Genomic DNA, 21807 nt, shown 5'->3' on the forward strand with positions numbered 1-21807 from the left:
TAAACCCATCTAAGTAACTTGCCTAAGGTCACAGAGCTTTCCAGGCGCAGGTCCTAGAGCTTGTACTCTTCACCATTCTACCGTCCTGTCTTATTGGGAAGAGTATCCAGCCAAGGCTTTAGATGAAATTGAAACACCAACTCTTAAGATTTCTTAATTAATGGAAAAACAAACTCCTAGAATTAACCATGAAAAAAAGTGAAACTGGTAGTCACTCAGTCATGTCTGACTCTTTGTGGTCCCATGAATTGTAGCCCACCAGACTCCTCTGTCCATGGGATTCTCCAGGCAAGAATACTGGAGTGGGTTGCCATTTCCTTCTCCCGACTCAGAGATCGAACCCAGGTCTCCTGCATTGTGGGCAGATTCTTGACTGTCTGGGCCACCAGGGAAGCCTGCCAGCATATAATCAGCGTTTTAGCCAGAATAAGCTTTTGTACTTATTATTCACTGAGAAAGCCCTCCAGTGAGAAAAAGAAGGTAAAAGTATAAGGGGATACAAGAATATGAGGGCTCTGAGCCTCTTCTCCAAAAGAGGATCCAGGCCTGGGCATTCAGATCTGCCTGTGGATCAGGATTACTCCCATTATCCACCTCCCCACCCCGCTGTAGGTACCGGCCAGGCATCTATCCTGTCTGGGTCTCTAGAACGCTCTGACTGCTTGTGAGCGCTGCCGTAAGGACTCTCTAGAGGGTTTTCTGCAGAACTGTTGTCCCTTGAGATGCTTCTTATAAAGGCAGCTTGTGGACAACAGATTTGGAAAGCTGGCTTACTACATTTGCTTCTGAAAAACTGACAGCATGCCTGGGCCTATCCCAGAGCCTCAAGAAACCCTCTACCCAGGAAGCCTGTGTACTGTTTCAAACCCAACATTGCAGAAAACTGCTTGATTATAGAATTCTTTGTTTCTTAGAACACCTATGAAACCGTCAGTAAAACTGGCGCCTGAGAAAATGCCACCTCCAGGTAAGCATGTCAGTGCAGAGCAGCAGGACACACAGAGAGGAGGAAAGAAAGACTAGAGAGGAAGACGGTTCAAGGCGGGACCGGGGATACAATACAGACTGAAATATCCATGGCGGTTACCGTAGCGCTTCTTACGTGCTAGTCCAGAAAAAAAAATCTGTTTCATTGCAGTGTATAAAGGGAGGAGGAATTTTGATTATGTAAGACAAAGCAGTGGGACTGACATATTAGCAGCCTGGGCGTAGTGACCCACACAGTATCGCCTTACTTCTGGAGAGGAGAAAAAGGAACACAGTGTGTTGGTATGAACCAGGCTACCCAAGGAGAATGAAGGAGATGGAAGAAAGTTCCTTCACTTGGACTTAAGAGCTAAAACTTAAAAAAAAAAAACAAAAACAACAACAACTGTTTGGACTTCAGTTTAAGTTTTTTTTCTTTTCAAACTTTGAAAGCCACAAAAGACAGCAGAAAAGCCAGAAAAGAATATGTACTCTCTCATGCAACATTGCAACAAATATTACCTTTTAAAAAAAAAATCATAGGAAGGTTTGATTTCCTTCTTGAAGCTCCCAAGAAATAATAGGGAAAATGAAATTAGTAAAGCGTAGACACTTTTCTGCCTCAGCTGTAGACACAGCCATAGCATAACATATTTATTAAAAAATACTGTCCCCTTTGCTTCACGTTTTCCAGAGTTTCTAGAACCTTTACAAAGAATTATAAAAGCGGTAGGGGGTTGTTCTTGGGAAAATCCTCCATCCCCAGCCTCCCTTACCCACCCACAACACTGCACAGTGACCTGAATTCAACGCAGGAGCGCTGTGGGGATATTATTTATGAGCATGTATTACCGTGTGCAAAGACTGTAAAGCAAGAAACAATTTGTGTTTGAGGCTATAGTTTTACTTCTTGGAATCATTTTAAATGGATAGAGAAGGAGGTTGCTAAAAATGTTCTAAAGTTGAAGCATTAATCCAGGCTAGGGGTAGACAAAGAAAAACAAACGATAGCATGGAGAAGAGCCCATCTCCAAGTGTGAAGGTGGGTGCACTGCCCCGCCCCCTCCAGGAAACTTGGGAGGACGCTGTCGGAGGGGAAGGCGGTTAACTTAAAACCTCCCGTTATTAATGAGAGCTTCGAGCAAGTCATGCCAAGATGAGCAGCTTCACAGGCGGCTTCACTGAAGGTCTGTGAGGAGTTTATCGGGGCTGGCCCTTCATCTCTGATAATTTCCGAATTCTCACTTCGGGTCCCAAGAGGCCTGGCTTATCTTCATTTCTGTGAGATCTCTTGTCTTTATAATAAATCCAGCACATTCCCCTTCCTTTGTGCTAGTTGGAATGGCTCTTTTCTTGTTCCCAGAAAAAAGCTTCCCAGGACCGGGGGAATTCAAGATAAACAGAGAATTTTAGTGCAATGTGTTGTGCTCAACCCTCCCCCAGGCCTGTTTGATCTGCCTGGACACTTCTGTTTTAGGCTATTGCACGGAAACAGCATGAAGCCGAATAAGAAACAAAACTAGAGATGAGCTCTAAACAGACAGTCGCTATGAAAAATAATACATTTTCAGAACAATGGGGGCCTATAGAAGTCTCAAGGTATATAACTATGCGTGCATGCTAAGGTCACTTCAGTCACGTGCAACTCCTTGCGACCCTATAGACCACAGTCCTCCAGGCTCCTATGTCCATGGGATTCTCCAGACAAGAATACTGGAGTGGGTTGCCATGCCTTCCTCCAGGAGATCTTCCCGACCTAGGGATCGAACCTGCATCTCTTCTGTCTCCCGCATTGGCGGGCAGGTCTTTACCATTAGTGCCAGTGGGGAAGCACAATATAACTATATCTTTTTATCTATTATTTCTCAGATTTTGAGAAGAAAAAAATATAAAGAATGTCCCTGTACACAGTATGCTGCTGCTGCTGCTAAGTTGCTTCAGTTGTGTCCGACTCTGTGCGACCCCATAGATGGCAGCCCACCAGGCTCCGCTGTCCCTGGGATTCTCCAGGCAAGAACACTGGAGTGGGTTGCCATTTCCTTCTCCATGTACACTGAATATGCAGTAGTTAATAGAAGATAAGATACCTTCAAATTGCTGATTTTATCTGAATGTTAAAAATGTCAAATGATTAAATAAATTGTGTGCCTATTCAGAGTAGGGTGATTTAAACTGAACAATTTCTAGAAAGCCAAAAAAGCATGCTTTGCTAACCATTCTTATTGTACATTATGAAATCACTTTAAATAAGATATTTAAAATGATTAAGAAGGGGAAACTGCTTTCAAAATGAAACAAACTTCCCTTTGAATATACATTATTTCAGTTTAAATTATGTATAATTTTTTGGAAAATATTACACTTGGGATAATATGCTTGATCTAGTTGCTACCAGACAATAACCATCAACTTGTTTCTATTTCAATGAAGATTCCAAGCTCACAGAAACTTAGAAACATGCTGTTTCCATAGCAGCAGATAAAGGGTGAAACTCAAAAGATTTTATTGATTTTAACACAGCTTAGAAAATTTGCTCTCTTTTTCAGCAGTAATTTTTGCTTTTTCTTTAGTCTTTAGCAACATCTCATATTCTCTTGTCTAAATGTATCTAGCAAGTCATAAAAAATTTTGAAAGTAGGTTAATTATGACATTACTATAAAATTACACATTCTTATAGATAGTAATATATCTAATTCTTAATGTAAAAGAGATGCTAAACTATGGATCAGGCATCAAGGACTCTACATGTCATGTCAGTTTAACATATGAATAAAATATGTCATTCTATTACAAATGTTTTAAGATAATTCATTAATGATTAAAAAGCATGTATGACATTTGCTGTGGCTATTGATTTATTGACTCAGACACTGGGAATCAGGCTTTTAAACATCAACGTTACAGCTACAAAATACCAGTTTCTTCACGGTTAATGGGGCACCATGACAATAAATAACTGAAATTAGGAATATAATTGTTCCAGGTGAGCATGCTAAGAAAACAGGAAACAGACATTTTTCTTTTGGGCCTGTGTTCAGTTGTATGTTTTTTCACCGATTATTCTGATCTCTTAAAATTTCTATTGGTCAAACCCCAGCAAAATGGCCCACCTGTAACAGACATACAGCCTAAGGGAGCGATGAGAGTAATGGGGGCGAATCCATAGGCCGCGAAGTTCCCCGTCTCCCCCAGGGCCATCAGTATGACTCCGCCCCACCACAACACGCTCCTGAAGTACGGCCTTGGGGGTTCTTGCTGTGTCGACCGAAGATGTGAATACTTCTAGAAGTCAAGCAGAATGTAAACAAGAAAACGTTTCCACACAACTTAAAACTGCCTTGAAAATTTTGGTCCTATAAAATTGCTTCACGGCTCTTAAATTTATTTGCAGGTTATAATAGAGCAATTATTATGATTTTCTGTTTTGTTCCAAACATACTAAAAGTGACTCATACTGACACAGCATTTTATAGTTCAAAGGGCCTTCTTCATATTAATTAATTCTCATAACTCTGTGAAATAAATATCATTATTACTATATAAAGGTGGGATGTATGTTAAGGAGTTAAGTGACTTTTTATTCTACCACACCAAAATACTTCTTTTATTGGATTGTCAAAAAAAAAATCAGGTTCCCAAAATAAACATCATTGAAATAAATATAATAAATTATTAAAGAAACACCTTTGGAAAAGGGATTTAAAGAAAGCATATCTTAGGATGAGTCAAAGTAGCTACCACAATAAATGTAACAGGGCAGAAAACTCTGGTAGCAGAGGGTTGGGATGGAGGAACTCATTTATATCTGGTTTGAGTATATTCTTTTATTGCAAACATGTGAATTCCTGAAAAACTGGCTATTAAATAAAGCCCTATTTCCCTCTTGATTTTTATAACTGAACTCACTTCTTTAAGAAGTATGTATAATTCTAGATAACTTTAAAATTTGTTCTTTAAAATTTTTTTTAAAGCTTCAGAAGTTATTCAGAAAATAATACAAGTAGTATAAGAAAATGTAGAACATTAAAATAAATCTCGGTTTATGCCAACATTATGAACATGTTTTCTCAGTGTGATACAAATTCACATGAAGTTTGACTGGGGTATACAATATTAATAAGAGGTTCACAAAAACATTTAACTTCTTTTAAAATCAGAAGAAAAAACATGAATACAATCCAGTCAGCACTATATCTATCTTTATATCAATAAGGATATAAGATACACTTTCTTTAATGGAGGAAGAAGGCAAGAGTGTCTGAGGCTTATTAAAGTCATAATGTGTCCCCGGATCAAACCACAGAGTTAGAAAAATAAGCTTCTTCTCACCTGAATATTTAGGGAAATGCTGATTACCAGGTTTCCTAAAATGGCCAGCAAAACTCCAAAAAGGTGAATCTATAAAAGAAAATGCTTTCTTTAAATAGCACGTGTAAAGTATTTACCAGAAAAAACAAACCTACAAAAATTTAAGTTGATACATCCATTTCTTTGTTCATTCATTCTTCAAATATTTCCATAGCACCCATTTGCCAGGGTCATTTGGAATATGGATAACAGTTTTATTAGGATTAATTTCTCACTTTAGTCAAATAATTTTTAGAACTAGTTCAGTCTATATTTAATTCTCTAGGTACTTGCTCCATTTACTAAAATAAATACTCATCAGGTTCTCACTTTTTCCCACTAAGATGTTTCTACTTATCCTGTTTTCAGTTTTCCTCAGCAACCCCTCTGATTGGGGTGTTCATTGCCTCAAGTATGTGAGTGCTTTTTTCCCTCTTTGCTTTCTCTTAAGACATTCTTGTAGATGGGAAGATATTCTGGAAAACTGTGGTATGAAAGAAAGATCATTGGCTTTGGAGTTAAAGGATGAATCTGAGATTCAGATGGGCTATTTTCTGATAGGCAACTTTGAGCAAGCTATTTCAGCTCCCTGGATCCAGTAGACAGGGGTTGTTGGATAAGATGTTTCCAAAATCCCTTTATCTCTAAAGTGTTATGAACTCTACCAGAGACAGACTAAATTTTCCACTGCTCCCCTTCAAGAACGCACAATTCCTCTCTACAGTCAACTACATGGAATATAAAACTACTATTCCAGCTCCCCCTAATCCATCCTCATCCTGAACACCCGCTGTCCACAGCACCTGCTGTCCACCTGGTTCTCGTCTTCTCCAGTCGGATGTCATATCCTGCTCACATCATTCCTCTCACCCAGGCAGCATCGCCTTCCCTCAGCCCCTTCCAAACAGACCTCACCCTCCTGGCCACCTGAGCTCCACCTCCTTACAACCGTCTCAGACACCACAGCCCATCTTTAATGTCTCAGAATCTAAATGGTGCACGTCCCTATTTCTTCTTTTATACTGTCATGCGTATCATCAGGCTCTATCAAGAGATGGCAAATTCTCCAAGGGAAGAGGATCGTCTCAGACTTCCACTGAGTCTTCTACATCATCTACTATACACAATGAGGGGCTTAAAAAAACACTTGCTTGAAAAAGTATATAGTGGTTTAAAACAGGAACTACAGAGGTTAATAAAATAAGTTCTGACACATTGCCCAAGATGTTTACTATAGATAGCATATGTATTATTTGATAACTTCAAAAGATGCATTTACTGCTACTATCTACGTACAAAGATGTAATATCTGCTAGTAGTAAAAATTAGTAATGATAGAAGGACTCTTCCCCCTTCTTCTTTAGTACAGAACTTTTAACTAGCTTCAAATTCCAAAGCATTATTTGAATTTCAAATGAACATTACAAGCACAAGGAACCCTTTTCAGAATGCAAAAGTCTTTGAAGTTTTAGAACTTTATTATGCGTACTGAAGTGAAATTCAGTATTTTTAAAAAAATGAAGCAGAAAAGCTGAAAACCCATTTAATAGCTGACATATAATATCCATAGTCTTTAATCAGTTAAGAATTTTCTTTTCCTAATAAAGGCAGTTGGCAACAATTTTGATCACTGTTCCTCATGGGGAACAATTGTATCATAATATAATGTGCTATTTCCATGCTTTCAATTTACAATTGAGTACATTTGGCAGTAATCAGGAAAATAAAAATTCAGAAGAAGTTTGGGATTGAATGAGTAATTATGAAAATCTTCTGTAATTATAAAAGTAAATTGGTGAATAGAAATAACTTACTTCAAAATTCTTTAAATGATTCACTGAGTAGTTTAAACACCACCAGGCCTAGAGTTTAGAAATTGGTTAGCAGGATTTGGCAATGATTTCTTGGATATGACATGAAAAGCACAGGCAACAGAAGAAAAAATAGATAAGTTGGACTTTATCAACAGTGAAATATTTTGTGCATCAAAGAACACTATTAGCACAGTGAAAGGCAACCCACACAATGGGAGGAAATATTTGCAAATCATATATCTGATAAAGGTTGGTATCTAAAATACATAAAGAACTCCCACAACTGAACAACAACAAAAAAATAAACAATGCAGCTGAAAAATGGTCAAAGAACTTGAATAGACTTTTCTCCAAAGAAGACACATAAATACTAACGCATATATATGGAATTTAGAAAGATGGTAACCTGAACCCTGTATACGAGACTGCAAAAGAGACATAGGCATACAGAACAGCCTTTGGGACTCTGTGGGAGAGGGTGAAGGTGGGATGATTGGGGAGAACGGCATTGTAGCATGTATATTATCATAAGTGACCAGTCCAGGTTCGACGCATGATACAGGATGCTTGGGGCTGGTGCACGGGGATGACATGGAGGGAGGATATGGGGAAGAGGGAGGTGGGAGGGGGGTTCAAGAAAGAGAACACATGTACACCCAGGGCGGATTCATGTCAATGTATGGCAAAACCAACCAATATATTAATGTAAGGTAATTTGCCTCCAATAAAATAAATTTAAAAAAAAACTGCAAAAATGTAGAATGGTGTAGAACTGTGTTAACAAGTTGTTCAAGTGGCAAAGATGTTCAATTCCAGATAACATTTTGTCGTGAATGGCAAAGACTAACACAATTTTAGACTGAACAAGAACCAAAATGGTTATAGTTCCCCTGAAACATTCACTGGACAGCCTGTAGCAAGAGTTCACTTACTGAAAAAAAAAAAAAAAAGAAGACACATAAATGGCCAATAGGCATATGAAAAAATGCTCAACAGCACTAATCATGAGCAAAAGGCAAATGAAAAACAATTTAAAAAAATAATAGTAAGCTTTGGTAAGGATGTGGAGAAACTGAAATTCTTATTCACTGCTGGTGGAGATGTAAAATGGTATGGCTGCTGATCTCATACCATATACAAAAAAATCAGCTGAAAATCAACCGAAGACCTAAACGTAAGAGCCAATACTATAAAATTCTCAGAATCAAACACAAGGGTAAATCTTTGTGACCTTAGACTGGCCATGGATTCCCATAGATGAGACATCAAAAGCATAAACAACAAAGAAAAAAATAATTGGACTCATTAATATTAAAAAATTGTGTATTTCAAAGGACATAAGCAAGAAAGTGAAAAGATAATCTACAAAATGGGAGACAATGTTTGGAAATCATACATCTGATCATACATCTTATACCTAGAATCTATAAAGAACTCATACAATGCAGTAATAATGACAAATGACCCAATTAAAAATGGGCAAAGGATATGAATGGACATTTCTCGAAAAAAGACAAATGGCTAATAAGCACATTGAAAAGATGTTCAACATCACTAGTCATTCAGTTCAGTTCAGTCAGTCAGTTCAGTCGCTCAGTCGTGTCCGACTCTTTGCGACCCCATGAATCAGAGCACGCCAGGCCTCCCTGTCCATCACCAACTCCCGGAGTTCACTCAAACTCATGTCCATTGAGTTGGTGATGCCATCCAGCCATCTCATTCTCTCCCGTCCCTGTCTCCTCCCACCCCCAATCCCGCCCAGCATCAGACTCTTTTCCAGTGAGTCAACTCGTCGCATGAGGTGGCCAAAGTATTGCAGTTTCAGCTTCAGCATCAGTCCTTCCAATGAACACCCAGGATTGATCTCCTCTAGAATGGACTGGTTGGGTCTCCTTGCAGTCCAAGGGACTCTCAAGAGTCTTCTCCAACACCACAGTTCAAAAGCATCAATTCTTCAGTCCTCAGCTTTCTTCACAGTCCAACTCTCACATCCATACATGACCACGGGAAAAACCATAGCCTTGATTAGGCGGACCTCGGTTGGCAAAGTAATGTCTCTGCTTTTTAATATGCTATCTAGGTTGGTCATAACTTTCCTTCCAAGGAGTAAGCGTCTTTTAATTTCCTGGCTGCAATCAGCATCTGCAGTGATTTTGGAGCCCCCCAAAATAAAGTCTGACACCGTTTCCACTGTTTCCCCATCTATTTCCACTAGTCATTAGGAATTGCAAATCAAAACCATGGTGATAAACCACTTCATACCAAATGAGATAGTTATAATAAAAAGTCAGATAATAACAAGCATTAGTAAGGAGGTAGATAAATCAGAACTCTCACACACTGCTTATGGAAATATAAAATGGTGCAACCACTTTGGAAAACAGTCCAGCAGTTCTTCAAAAAGTTAAGCACAGAATTTACATTTGACTCAGCAATTCCATTCCTAGGTATAAATCCAATAGAAATGAAAATGTGTCCACACAAACACTTGTACACAAATCTCCATACCACTATTGCTCAGATTAGTCAAAAGTTGAAGTAACTCAATTGTTCATCAACTAATGAACAGACAAGAAAATGTGGTATATTCATACAATGGGATACTATTCACCCATAAAAATGAATGAAGCAATGAAATATGTTACAACCTAAGTGAACCTTGAAAAGTTTATGCTGGGTGAAAGAATTAAGTCACAGAAGACCACATATTTTAAGATTTTGTTTAGATGAAAGGTCCAGATTAGGCAAATCTATAGAGACAGATTTGTGGTTGTTAGGGGTTGGAAGGAAGAGGGGCTTGGGCATGACAGCTAAAGGCTGTGACTTTCTTTTTGAGGTGATAAAAATGTTCTAAAGTTGATCGTGGTGACGTTTGTACAACTCAGTGAACTGTACACTTTAAATGAGTAGGTTATATGATATGTGAATTATATTTCAATAAAGTTGTTACCAAAGAATAAAATAATTTTAAAAACACAGGCATTTACTTTTTTTGCCCAAAGAAATAAAATGCTACAAATGTAACTAGCTCTACTTCAGTCTCTTCTCCCTCCCAGAGATAAATGACTGTTTTTTGAGGCTAACATAAATGTATTTCTTTCTTTTCTTGATTTATTTTTAATATCTTCATTTTGTTTACTCAATTTTTCTTTTTTTTGTCTTCTTCATTTGAACTCTTAACTCATTAGCTTTTTCTGCTTCTTTCTATCCAGTAATATATGCAAATAGGGATACTCATTTCTAAGTATACTTTCTGTTTTAGCTGCCTGCATAGCTTTGGCATCCACAGTTTTCACTAGCATTTAGTTCTAAATATTTTACGATCATCTTATTTTAATCTGAGCCTATATTATTCAAAGGTGTGTTTTTCAATATTTCTAAATGAATGGGGTGTTGATGATTACTTTGTTGCTAATTTCTAATTTTACTGAGTTGTGGGCAGAAAACATGCTGTGTATAAATTAACATTTGCCTTTCAACTATTATACTGTATAAATTAAAATTTGTGACTGGTTGGTGTAGGGTCAACAAGTGCTCCATATATGTGTGAAAAAAAAGTACTTAATAGTTGAGTTAATGTATTTTATATATTTTATCTATTCATCTATCTCCATTAATTCATGGCTCAAATCTTTGCTATTCTTACTAAATGTTGGGTTGTTTATTAATTACCTAGGGAGGTATATTAAACATACACTCAAATGTGTACTTACCCATTTTTCCTTTTATATCTAATGAGCTTTGCTTTATATTTTTAAGACCATAGTGCCAGGTGTATACAGGTTCAGGACTGTTTTATCGTCCCAGCTAATTGTTCCTTTTATCATTAAGTATTAATCTCCATGTTTTTTCTTCAAAATCTATTTTAGTTGATATTAATAGTTACTTTCTTTTGATAGTTGCCATTTTCCACATCACTTTAACATTTCTGTGTCATATTTTAGTCGTCTCTAATACACAGAAAATAACTGGATTAAAAAAAACCCTGACACAGTCTGTAAAAGGGGGAGGTGACTCCATTTTGTTTACTGTGACTATAAACATATTTTCAGTTATTTCGACAACATTTTTGTTTTTGCAGTTATCTTTTTTATTTTGCTTTCTAATTTCTCTTTTCCTGAATCCTGTTGAGATGACTGAGTTTTCTTTATTCTTTTCTTTCCCCTATTCTTCTGGCCAGGGAAGTTACATATCTTATTTATATTCTGTTAGTAACTACTGTTAAATGTTTTTAACTTTCAATTTTGAAATAGTTATGGATTCAAAGTAGGCTACAAAGAAATGTCGAGGTGGGTCTATGCACTCTTCCTCTGCCTTCCCCTCGATGTCAACATTTTACACAATTACAATCCAGTATCTATGGTTCTCTCTATCCTTTCCATGTGGAACTCCTCTTACAAGTATGTTAGACTTTATAATTCTTTTTTCCCTAAAATAGCTCTCATATTTTCCAATTCTTATCTCTTTGTACTGAATTATGGAGAAGTTCCTCAGATCTATCTTCAAGTTCAGCATTGCTGACCTCCCTTTGAGGTCAGAATATACATGCCCATCAGTACATATATTAAACTGTACTATAATCATTATCTTTAAAAAATATTTATTTGGTTGTATTTTTGGACTATTAAGAAAGCTGAGTGCCGAAGAATTGATGCTTTTGAACTGTGGTGTTGGAGAAGACTCTTGAGAGTCCCTTGGACTGAAAGGAGATCCAACCAGTCTGTCCTAAAGAAAATCAGTCCTGAATATTCATTGGAAAGACTGATGCTGAAGCTGAAACTCCAATACTTTGGCCACTTGATGCGAAGAACTGACTCCGATGCTGGGAACGATTGAAGGTGGGAGGAGAAGGGGACGACAGAGGATGAGATGGCTGGATGGCATCACCGACTCAATGGACATGAGTTTGGGTAAACTCCAGGAGTTGGTGATGGACAGGGAGGCCTGGCATGCTGCAGGCCATGGGGTCGCAAAGAGTCAGACAAGACTGAGTGATTGAACTGAACTGATTGGGTATTAGTTGAATCATGTGGGATCTTTTGTTGCAGCACACAGGCTCTCTAAGCTGTGGCATGGGCTTAGTTACTCCGTGGCAGGTGGGATCTTAGTTCCTGACCAAGGATTGAAATCCCCTCCCCTGCACTGCATGGTGGATTCTTAACCACTGGACCAGCAGGGAAGTCCCTATAATTATTCTTTACAGGTATATTTCCCCTCGAGACTATAAGCTCCTTGAGGGCAGAGCTGTGACTTGCCAACTCATCTTTGTAACCCTAATAACTAGCACAGGTCTCTGGCACAGAGAAGTTGATTATTAAATGCTATTTGAACTGAACTACTCTCAGATTGATTAAAAACTGTCTAGAAATAGTAAATTTTGACTTTTGGCCTTAGGAAGATCTCAAACGGAGTACTTTATAATCAGCTGGGGTTGGAATTCAGTAAACAGTTTCATGAGAAAACAAGCTTGTCCCAGAATTCAGATTTCAACAATTAAGGGTCCACTTGTGTGCAATAGAAAGCTGCCGGCTGTCTTCTAAAGTCTAGCTATTTCATATCTACTGAAATACACAGGTACAAGGCAGGTGTCAGAAAGAGTTTCCTGCTAATAGAGACATACTTCATTTACTGCACTTCACTTTACTGTACCTCACAGATAAGCACTTTATACAAGTTGAAGGTTTGTGGCAACCTGCGTTGAGGCCTTTTAGCATCTATTTTCTAACAGTATTTGCTTACTTCATGTCTGTGTATCACATTTTGGTAATTCTTGAAATATTTCAAACTTTTTCATTATCATAGTATTTGTTACGATTATCTGTGATCAGTGATATTTGATGTTACTATTGCAAAAAGATTATGACTGAAGGCTCAGATGATGGCTAGCATTTCTCAGCAATAATATATATATATATATTTTAAATTTAGTTGGCTGTGCCAGGTCTTAGTTATAACATGCAGACATGCAGGATCTAGTTCCTTGACCAGGGATCGAACTCAGGCCCTCTGCATTGGAAGCATGGCATCTTAACCAATGGAACACCAGGGAAGTCCCAGCAATAAATTATTAAGGTACTTAAGCTGTTGTTGTTGTTTTATTTTAAGACACAATACAAAATGCAACATAATTGCACATTTGATAGACTATGCAAGTGTAAACATTACTTTTACATGCTGGGAAACCAAAAATTCATGTGACTTACTTTGTTGCAATACTTGCTTGATTACAGTGGCCTAGAACTGAAAATGCAATATCTCAGAGGTATGCCTGTGCACAGTACAAATTGGTATATCTTATTCTTTGTTTTTATGAAATTTTACCTAGTTATTCAAGGTTAATTGCATACTCATTAAATATATTTGACACATACCTGTAAATAGTAATAATTCAGTAAATCTTCATTAATGTCCCTAATTGGTTGAGATGGGGAAGTTCAAATTTGCAATGTTTTCCCAAAAAAGGTGGTTTAATTACCTTCAAGGACATAGAATAACTTGAGGTAAGAGTCCCTTGGACTGCAAGGAGACCCAACCAGTCCATCCTAAAGGAGATCTGTCCTGGGTGTTCATTGGAAGGACTGATGTTGAAGCTGAAACTCCAATATTTTGGCCACCTGAGGTGAAGAGCTGACTCATCTGAAAAGACCCTGATGTTGGAAAAGATTGAGGGCAGGAGGAGAAGGGGATGACAGAGGATGAGATGGTTGGATGGCATTATTGACTCGATGGACATGGGTTTGGGTAGACTCCAGGAGTTGGTGATGGACAGGGAGGTCTGGCGTGCTGCGGTTCATGGGGTTCCAAAGAGTCAGACTGAGCGACTGAACTGAACTGAACTGAAGCACTACTAAACCCTGTTTCCAATTAGAGGCTCTGGTAAATGTGCTTTAATGATTATAGAATCCTCATCAGAAGTCAGTGGTGTCATTTGCATATAGCGAGCAGCCCTTATAAACTTTCCACTTAAATTAAGAGACATCTAGTCTACCTCATTACTTTATGCAGAGTGCTATGTGCCTTCCAGCACACTAGAATTAATGGAAGCTTAGGTGCCTCTCCTCCCCCTAACCCCTTTTCTCCCCTCCCTATTGATCTGGAGACTGGTGGTCAGGAAAGAGAACCGAAAGCTGGAGAAGAAAAGCGACTTGCGCAGAGTCACACAGCTAGATAGATACCAGACCAATTTTGGCCTTAGGCACCCAGCTCACATCTGAACCACCGTTTCTTCACAGACTGCAATAGGTGACTGTCTGGCTGGACAATGTTCGTTTACCACAATTTTAAACTTAGCAGAATCTGTTTCTTTTCCCCAGTGCACATAAACTAAAGCAAAGATCACAGAAGCAAAGGTGGCTCGACATCTCAACAATGCTATTCGAAGTGCAGACCAGAAACACAGGAAGATGCCCTTTGTTTTTGTAGGGTTCAGACCTGTCACTACTGCAGGTTAAGGTCTGGCTTTTCCAGGATGTCTTGGCAAACAGATGGTGGGAGCCACAGCAAAAATTTCTGGAGAATGAGCTTGAAAATATCAGCACTAATAAGTATTCAGGATGTTTTTGTTTTATTTGGAGCAACAATCTTCTATCCTATCTTTTGGTGCCAGAATGGTCTTTAGATATTTCACATAAAGTAACTGACCTATAGCCATGGGTGGAGTTTGGCCAGTGGTGATGGGATATGGTAATTCAGACGTGTGGAGTTGGTCATAGTCTGTTCCAGCCTCTGGCTCTGCCTTCAAAACATAAATTCGGAAGCAGACCCTGGTGGAGCCAGTATATGGCTCAAAAGAACCATAGATTCAGAGCTAGTTTTGAACACTGTAATAGTCTTACTCAACTCACAGCTAGAATAATGCTATCTCCTGTTCCAGGCAGTAAAATATCCCTAAACATGGAAGTGAAAGATCCAGTTTTTAGTACGGGAAATATCACTGGTTAAGTGATTTAGGTCTACTCATCACTGAAGAAGTGATCTTACAGAACCTAAACCTAAAAGGGGATGATAATGCCTGAGAAATGAGTATTCAGTTCATCTCACCTCATGGGAAACTCTCAGGAATGAGCTGGGGTGGTTTTGCATTTGCACCTAGTAAACAGGGGCAATCTCACTTTCAGAAAGCTGGGAGGGGACAGCAGGACATCCACAGTCTTCGCGATACATTCTTAAATTTGTCGGAGTAAAGATTCGCAATGTGTGCAATTTACTTTCAAACGATACGTGACAATATAAATAAAAAACAGGAAGAGAGAGGGAGAGACAAAGAGAATGAGCACGAACAACCAAACGCGGGAGAGCATTAACAGGAGACTCTCCAGACGAGGACAGCGGTGTTTACTGCATTATTCTTCTGAGTTTTCTACAGGCTGGGAAAATTCCAAACTCAGAAGTTAAAAAATCTGCTTTAGAGGCTCAATGAACTTTTTAAAGAGAATATGGGTTCATTTTAAAAGAGAAGATGATAACAAGGAAAGAAAAAAAAAGCGAGAAATACATAGGAAGCTGGCTGAACTAAGGAAAGAGATTAATGAAAAAATAAGACCACTGCACAATTTAAAACCACATGTAGACACTGGCTGGGAAAAATATGCAAGGTGGAGGAAAAGGACATGAAATGTAAGTGACCACAGAGAAGAAGGTGGATTCGGGAGACAGACAAAGTCCACGTCAGAGGCTGTTCGCTCAGTCATGAACCCGTTTGGTATTTATTTAGCAGCTAATAAATATTAGGTCCTATTTCAGGAACAAAGGATGCAAAGAATCCTCGAGAAGCTCAGAAGAGGTAGAAAAAGTGACCAATAACAGATGGCTGCTGCTGCTAAGTCGCTCCGTTGTGTCCGACCCTTTGCGACCTTGTGGTAGCCCACCAGGCTCCTCTGTCCATGGGATTCTCCAGGCAAGAATACTGGAGTACAGTGCTATGCCCTCCACCAGGGGAATCCTCCCGACCCAGGGATTGAACCCGCATCTCACATCTCCTGCACTGACAGGCGGGTTCTTTACCACTAACGCCAGCTGGGAAGCCCAGGAACAGCCTGGTGGTGGTTTGGTCGTGTCTGACTCTTGAGATCCCATGAACTGTAGGCTGGTAGGCTTCTCTGTCCATGGGATTCTCCAGGTAAGAATACTGGAGTGGGTTGCCATTTCCTTCTCCAGGGAATCTTCCTGACAGAGGAATTGAACCCAGGTCTCCTGCATTGCAGACAGATTCTTTACTGGCTGAGCTACGAGGGAAGCTCCCCACCTGTGAAATCTATAATAGAGGTACGCTCTACAAAACCCACGTGAACAGAAGGGACACAGCACAAGTCTGCCTAGATTGGAGAGTATATTAGCTTCCTGAGGCTGCTGTAACAAATCAGCATAAACCTGGTGGCTTAAAACAACTCTCTCATGGTTCTGGAACCTGGAAGCTTCAAATCAATTTCATTGGGCTGAAATCAAGATGGCAGGGCCACACTCCCTCTCGAGTTTCTAGCAGTGAATCTATTCCTCGCCTCCCCCAGTTTCTGGTGGCTGCTGGCTCATCCTCGGTTTATGGTTGCATCACTCTAACCTCCATCTCTGTGGCCGCACTGCCTTCCTCTTCCATGTGAAATCTCCCTGTGTCTCCCTCTCATAAAAAAAGAAAAAAGGTAACATGTGATGGCATTTAGGGTCCATCCAGATAATCCAGGATAATCTTCTTGTCTCAAGATCTTTATCTTAATTACACTGGCATGACTCCAGTATAGCTGGACTGGAGGGGCAGGCAGCAGCCTTTTTATGCCATGGGTCTGCAGGTGGTGCTACAACACGAAGGATACTAAACCAGAGAAGGATAGGTTCAAGTGAGACATTTAGAAGACATCCTGGTGCAGTGTGGAGGATGGACTGGGAGGGAGCAAGACCAGGGAACAGGAAAACCAGTTAGGAGACACTTTGGGATCTCAGGAGAAGGAGGGTAAATGTGGAGAGTTAACTGCAATAGGGCCACGAAGAAACAATATTCATATTCATTGCAGCAAACGTTGGAAATACGTAATGCTTTTCAGAATGCTGAATGGGTTGGACTATTCTTACCCCTAATCTCCTTTGCCCCTGTAGATAATTGTGTTGTCTGCAATACTAACCCAAACTAAGTTAAAGCTATAATCCCATACGTGAAAATGAAGAAAGAAAAACTTTCATTCCAGAAGAGATTTTTAATTTGTTATCTTGGTTTTTGTATGTATAAAACCTTTCTATCCTGAGAAAGTCTCATAGCATTGGATCCAAATCTGGTGATTTAAAGCCAACAGAAAAAGTCAGGGTTACAAAACACAGTGTATCACTGCTATCCTACAAGCTATTCTGAGCCAATTTTTAATCAACCTTAAAAACCTAGGCAGAAAAGCCCAACACACTGCCTTCCCATACGATTAAGCACTGTTACATTTTGTCTTTTACTTGGGAACAACACACTTACTTACATAATTGTACATTCGTTATCTTAAAAAACTGAACTCCATTAATGATAAGCCTGACTTAGCTTACTAAGCCACCATGTTTGTTGTTTTTGAGAAATTTAAGTTGCAGCAGAACAAATTTATGGGAAAAATTTAATAAGATGTCCTTTGGGGGCTTTTAACACTTTATTAAAAGGAGAACAACAATAGTCAAGAAAAGTGAGAAATCACTTAAGGAAATCTTAAACTTGGGTCTATTACAAAACAAATCAATCCTGTTTAACATTGGAAAGGGGATCTCTGAAGCAAGGACTGACATGCTGAACACAAAGAATGCTATTGTTTGCATCCAGATCGATATGAGGTCCCATAACTTTCAAATTTTGCAAGAACATATTCTTAATAATAATTTAACAAAATCGGTCATTCTTTGTTTTCAAAGAAGCAGGATTGCCGGCTGCCTTTTGCAGGGAAATCCCAGGGTGTGCGAGAGGCTTCCTCCCTTGAGCTGGAAAGCCTGGGAGCTCGCTGAATTACAGCTCTTTCCTCTGTACCTGATTGGGTTTCAAGAGTAAGTGACCCTTTTGAGAGTGATGCCGGCCTTGAACTTGGCTGTATTTTGCCAGCTCCATCCTACTGGAAACTAAACTCCACTGTCTATGTCAGGACCCAGCCCCTGGGTGAGTTTTTGCCTCAATATGGGGGAGGGATCGTGACACTGCCTCTTACTGACACACATCTGCCCAAGACTCCTGCGGCCCCCTCCACCCACCAGGCCAGATCTTTCTGACATCAAGGCAGGAATCAAATACAGATTTTCTCCTCTGGGACACTGTGACCTGGACACTCCATTGCCTCTAAAGGGCCAGTACTCACAACCAAATAAATTCCCCTAACCCCAAGCTCCCCCTTTCCTGGCAAAATTCTCACATCCCACTGGTCCAGCAACCAGGCCCCAACCCACCTTATAGTCAACCCACCTCTGACACCCAAAGAACTCATCAATGGTGACTGTGATTTGGGTCTGCAAGTACAGTTCAGAAGTCTAACAAAACACTGTGCACGTAACTCAGAATCACTCTCCGCTTCATGGCTGTGGCCGCTGCTTGTAACACGAGGTCCACTTGTACCTTGTTCACAAAGAACCACTCGTTTCCCCACGAGTGACTCAGGCAGTCACATCCAGGGCACTTCCCACTGTCTCCTCTTCTGCTTTGGCTCTCTTCACTTCCAATTATGTGGCTGTCCTATGCTAGTCCTGGAAGCACTATGGAAGCAGCCCATCAGATTGAATAAGCAAGGGCAGCGTCATGCCAGTCCTTCAGCTGTGGTTTTTCAAGTATTTCTAACGCACTCTCATTCTTTGTCTGTATCTTTCACACACACACTGTACATTGTATAATGGATGCCTGCGTGTGTGCTAGATTTCTTCAGTCGTGTGCGGCTCTTTGCGACCCTATGGACTGTAACTCTCCAGGCTCCTCTGTCCACAGGATTCTCCTGGCAAGAATACTGGAGTGGGTTGCCATGCCCTCCTCCAGGGGACCTTTCTGCCCAGGGCTCAGACCTGGGCCTCTGTCTCCTGCATTGGCAGGAGGGTTCTTTACCACTAATACCACCTGGGAAGCCCCCGTATAATGTATGTGCTGTGCTGCGCTTAGTTGCCCAGTCACATGCAACTCTTTGTGATCCCATGGACTGCAGCCTGCCAGGCTCCTCTGTCCCTGGGGATTCTCCTGGCAAGAATACTGGAGTGGGTTGCCATGCCCTCCTCCAGGAGATCTTTCTGACCCAGGAATCAGACTGGGGTCTCCCACATTGCAGGCGGATTCTTTACCAGCTGAGCCACCAGGGAAGCCCTGTAAAATGGATGCTGCTGCTGCTGCTAAGACACTTCAGTCGTGTCCGACTCTGTGTGACCCCATAGACGGAAGCCCACCAGGCTCCCCCGTCCCTGGGATTCTCCAGGCAAGAACACTGGAGTGGGTTGCCATTTCCTTCTCCAATGTGTGAAAGTGAAAAGTGAAAAGTGAAAGTGAAGTCGCTCAGTCGTGTCCGACCCTTAGCGACCCCACGGACTGCAGCCTACCAGGCTCCCCCATCCATGGGATTTTCTAGGCAATAGTACTGGAGTGGCTTGCCATTGCCTTCTCCGGTAAAATGGATATGTGATCTAATTTACGTATATCACACCCCACATATGGCTACAGTTTGAGGACAGAGTCCATGTTTCCAATTTCTCTGGTATCACTGCCCAATACTCTTGAGAAGGGTCCTCTACTTGTGATTTTTACTGAGTGGAATGTTGGCTGCATTTCAGCCATCACTGTTGACTAGCTGATCAAACTCAGTGTGGGCTGTAATGAGGGAACAGAGTATCACTGTCTCCCAAACAGCCCCGGAACAATCAGAGCCTAGCAAGTCCAGAGGCTGAAGAAGAAATAAAGACTGCCCAGAATTCATAGGACTGAACTCAACCTTGAATGGCATTATCGGCAATGCTGACATGACTTCTAGGACTCTGTACAGCGTTGCACTCACATATCACACCTATTTCACCTAAATCCACTAAACTTTTAGGAGGCTCCTACCTTTTGAAGAGGTGGTTGTTGATGGTAAAGACATCACTAAGCAGGTACAGGCAAGACTGAGATACTGCTTTTGCAGCGGATACCCTCTGACTTTTCTGTCCGCAGAAAGACAAGAGGCTTTTCTAGAAGTCCCTCTTGGGGGAGAGAGCATGAGTGGGGGTGGCAAGTCTAGAATTTAGAGATAAGTCACAGCTTAGAGTTGACGCTAAGAAAAATATTTCAGAAACTGATCCTATAACTAAGCTTTTAAGGAGATTACTGCTCTGGTTCACCCACAACGACAAGGCAGGCTACACTGGGGTGACTTTTCTGGGGCTGCTCCTCTGAGGCAGGATGTAGAAAGTGAAGGTCTCCGATGAGCTGGGGGGAAGAAGTGGCTGCCCAGGAAGACAGTGAACCAGAGGCGGAGGACTCCGGTCTACCCAGTGGGCACCGCTGTTAGGGCCACGTAGTACCTCTCGTCCTGGCTACAGGACCTCTCTTTCATCCAGCCCTTCCCAAGGGCTCATGTTCTTTGGGCTTGGTGACTGGTTCAGGAAAGGACATGGACCTAACCTCGTCCAGTCAGACTAAAGGCAATGGATTTTCATTGGTGGAGAAAGTCAAGCTTTCCTTCCTGAAAATGAAAAGGGAGGATGAAGGCGATAGGGGTGAGCCCGCAAAAAGTGGGATCAACGGCCCCGAGGAACAGAAGTGGAAGAGGAGAGGGAAAACCTGTGTTTTCCATGCCTGCGGACCACGGCTGGCGTGGACCCGGAGTTCTTCCGGCCATCCACGCCATCCAGGCTGATTAATCTCCGCTATTATTTAAGCCAGTTAAAGTTAGGTTTCCTGGGACTCGCCAACCAAAGCCTCTTAACTTACAAAGAGTTCTTGGTTGGGAAGCCAAGCGAAGCCAGAAGAGAGACGGACCCCTGTTGCAAGCTACAGAGGTCAGGCAGGGGGCCCAAGTCACGGAAAGGGGGAAACCATTTGAGAGGTGCTGAGAAGGTGGGGGGGGGGTGGCTCAGGGAACCACAGTGCTGCGGCTGCTGGCAGACCTTGGAACGACCCGCCAAGACCAGGGTGGGTCTCTGAAGGAGGCACGCCAGGGCAAACACAACATGTGGTGAGGTATGGAGCTCGTGACTAAACATAAGCTAGCCTGTGTCTACACAAGCCTGTTTACTCTGCATCTCCTGACGTGCGCCAAAGACGACAGGAGACGACGCTGGGAGTGACCATGGTCCAGGCCAAGTGACGAGATGAAGGAAATGCACAGGTGTGAACACGCTGAGAACTAGGTGGAGGGGAGAGAGGAGTGTTACCTGCCAGCCTCCGGGCAATTAGGAGACTCCAGTGGGCCAGGACAGTGGGTTGAAGAGTTCTGACTTTATGTAAAGTGCAATTCTCTTGGGTGGAACAGAGAATTACCTCCAAGAGAAAGGGAAAGGTTATAAAAGGTGTCAACTGAGTGGAGGAATACTGGACCTTTAGAAACAAAAAACAAAGCCAAAACAAACAAACAAAAACACCCAAGCTAAAATAAACAGCATTTAAGTCTTAACACTGACACAGCATGAGCTTTCCCAAGCTGGGGTGCTGGTCCTTAGTTGGTTAAACTACAGTCAGCATCTGGAGATGTCATCACACTTCCGACACCAAATCCTGTCAGCTGTTCC

General features: G+C 41.0%; 1 protein-coding gene across 2 annotated transcripts in view; it reads right to left on the reverse strand.

Annotated features, from left to right (window-relative positions):
- The window catches only part of NIPAL2 (NIPA like domain containing 2), a 90186-nt gene that overhangs the window by 60093 nt on the left and 8286 nt on the right, over nt 1-21807 (reverse strand). Inside the window, exons 2-3 of one of the 2 annotated variants that reach the window (XM_088844685.1) lie at nt 5297-5365; nt 4078-4246 (exon numbers count right to left, since the gene is read on the reverse strand). In XM_088844685.1, coding sequence (XP_088700811.1) covers nt 4078-4246; nt 5297-5365 — 238 coding nt within the window. Of the gene's footprint in view, nt 1-4077; nt 4250-5296; nt 5366-21807 lie in introns of both variants that reach the window. The other variant, XM_055431635.2, reaches the window with a different exon arrangement.

The sequence above is a fragment of the Moschus berezovskii genome, chromosome 16 (genome assembly GCF_049115385.1).
Source record: "Moschus berezovskii isolate FMDL1 chromosome 16, NW_MosBer_1.0, whole genome shotgun sequence".
NCBI lineage: Eukaryota > Metazoa > Chordata > Mammalia > Artiodactyla > Moschidae > Moschus > Moschus berezovskii.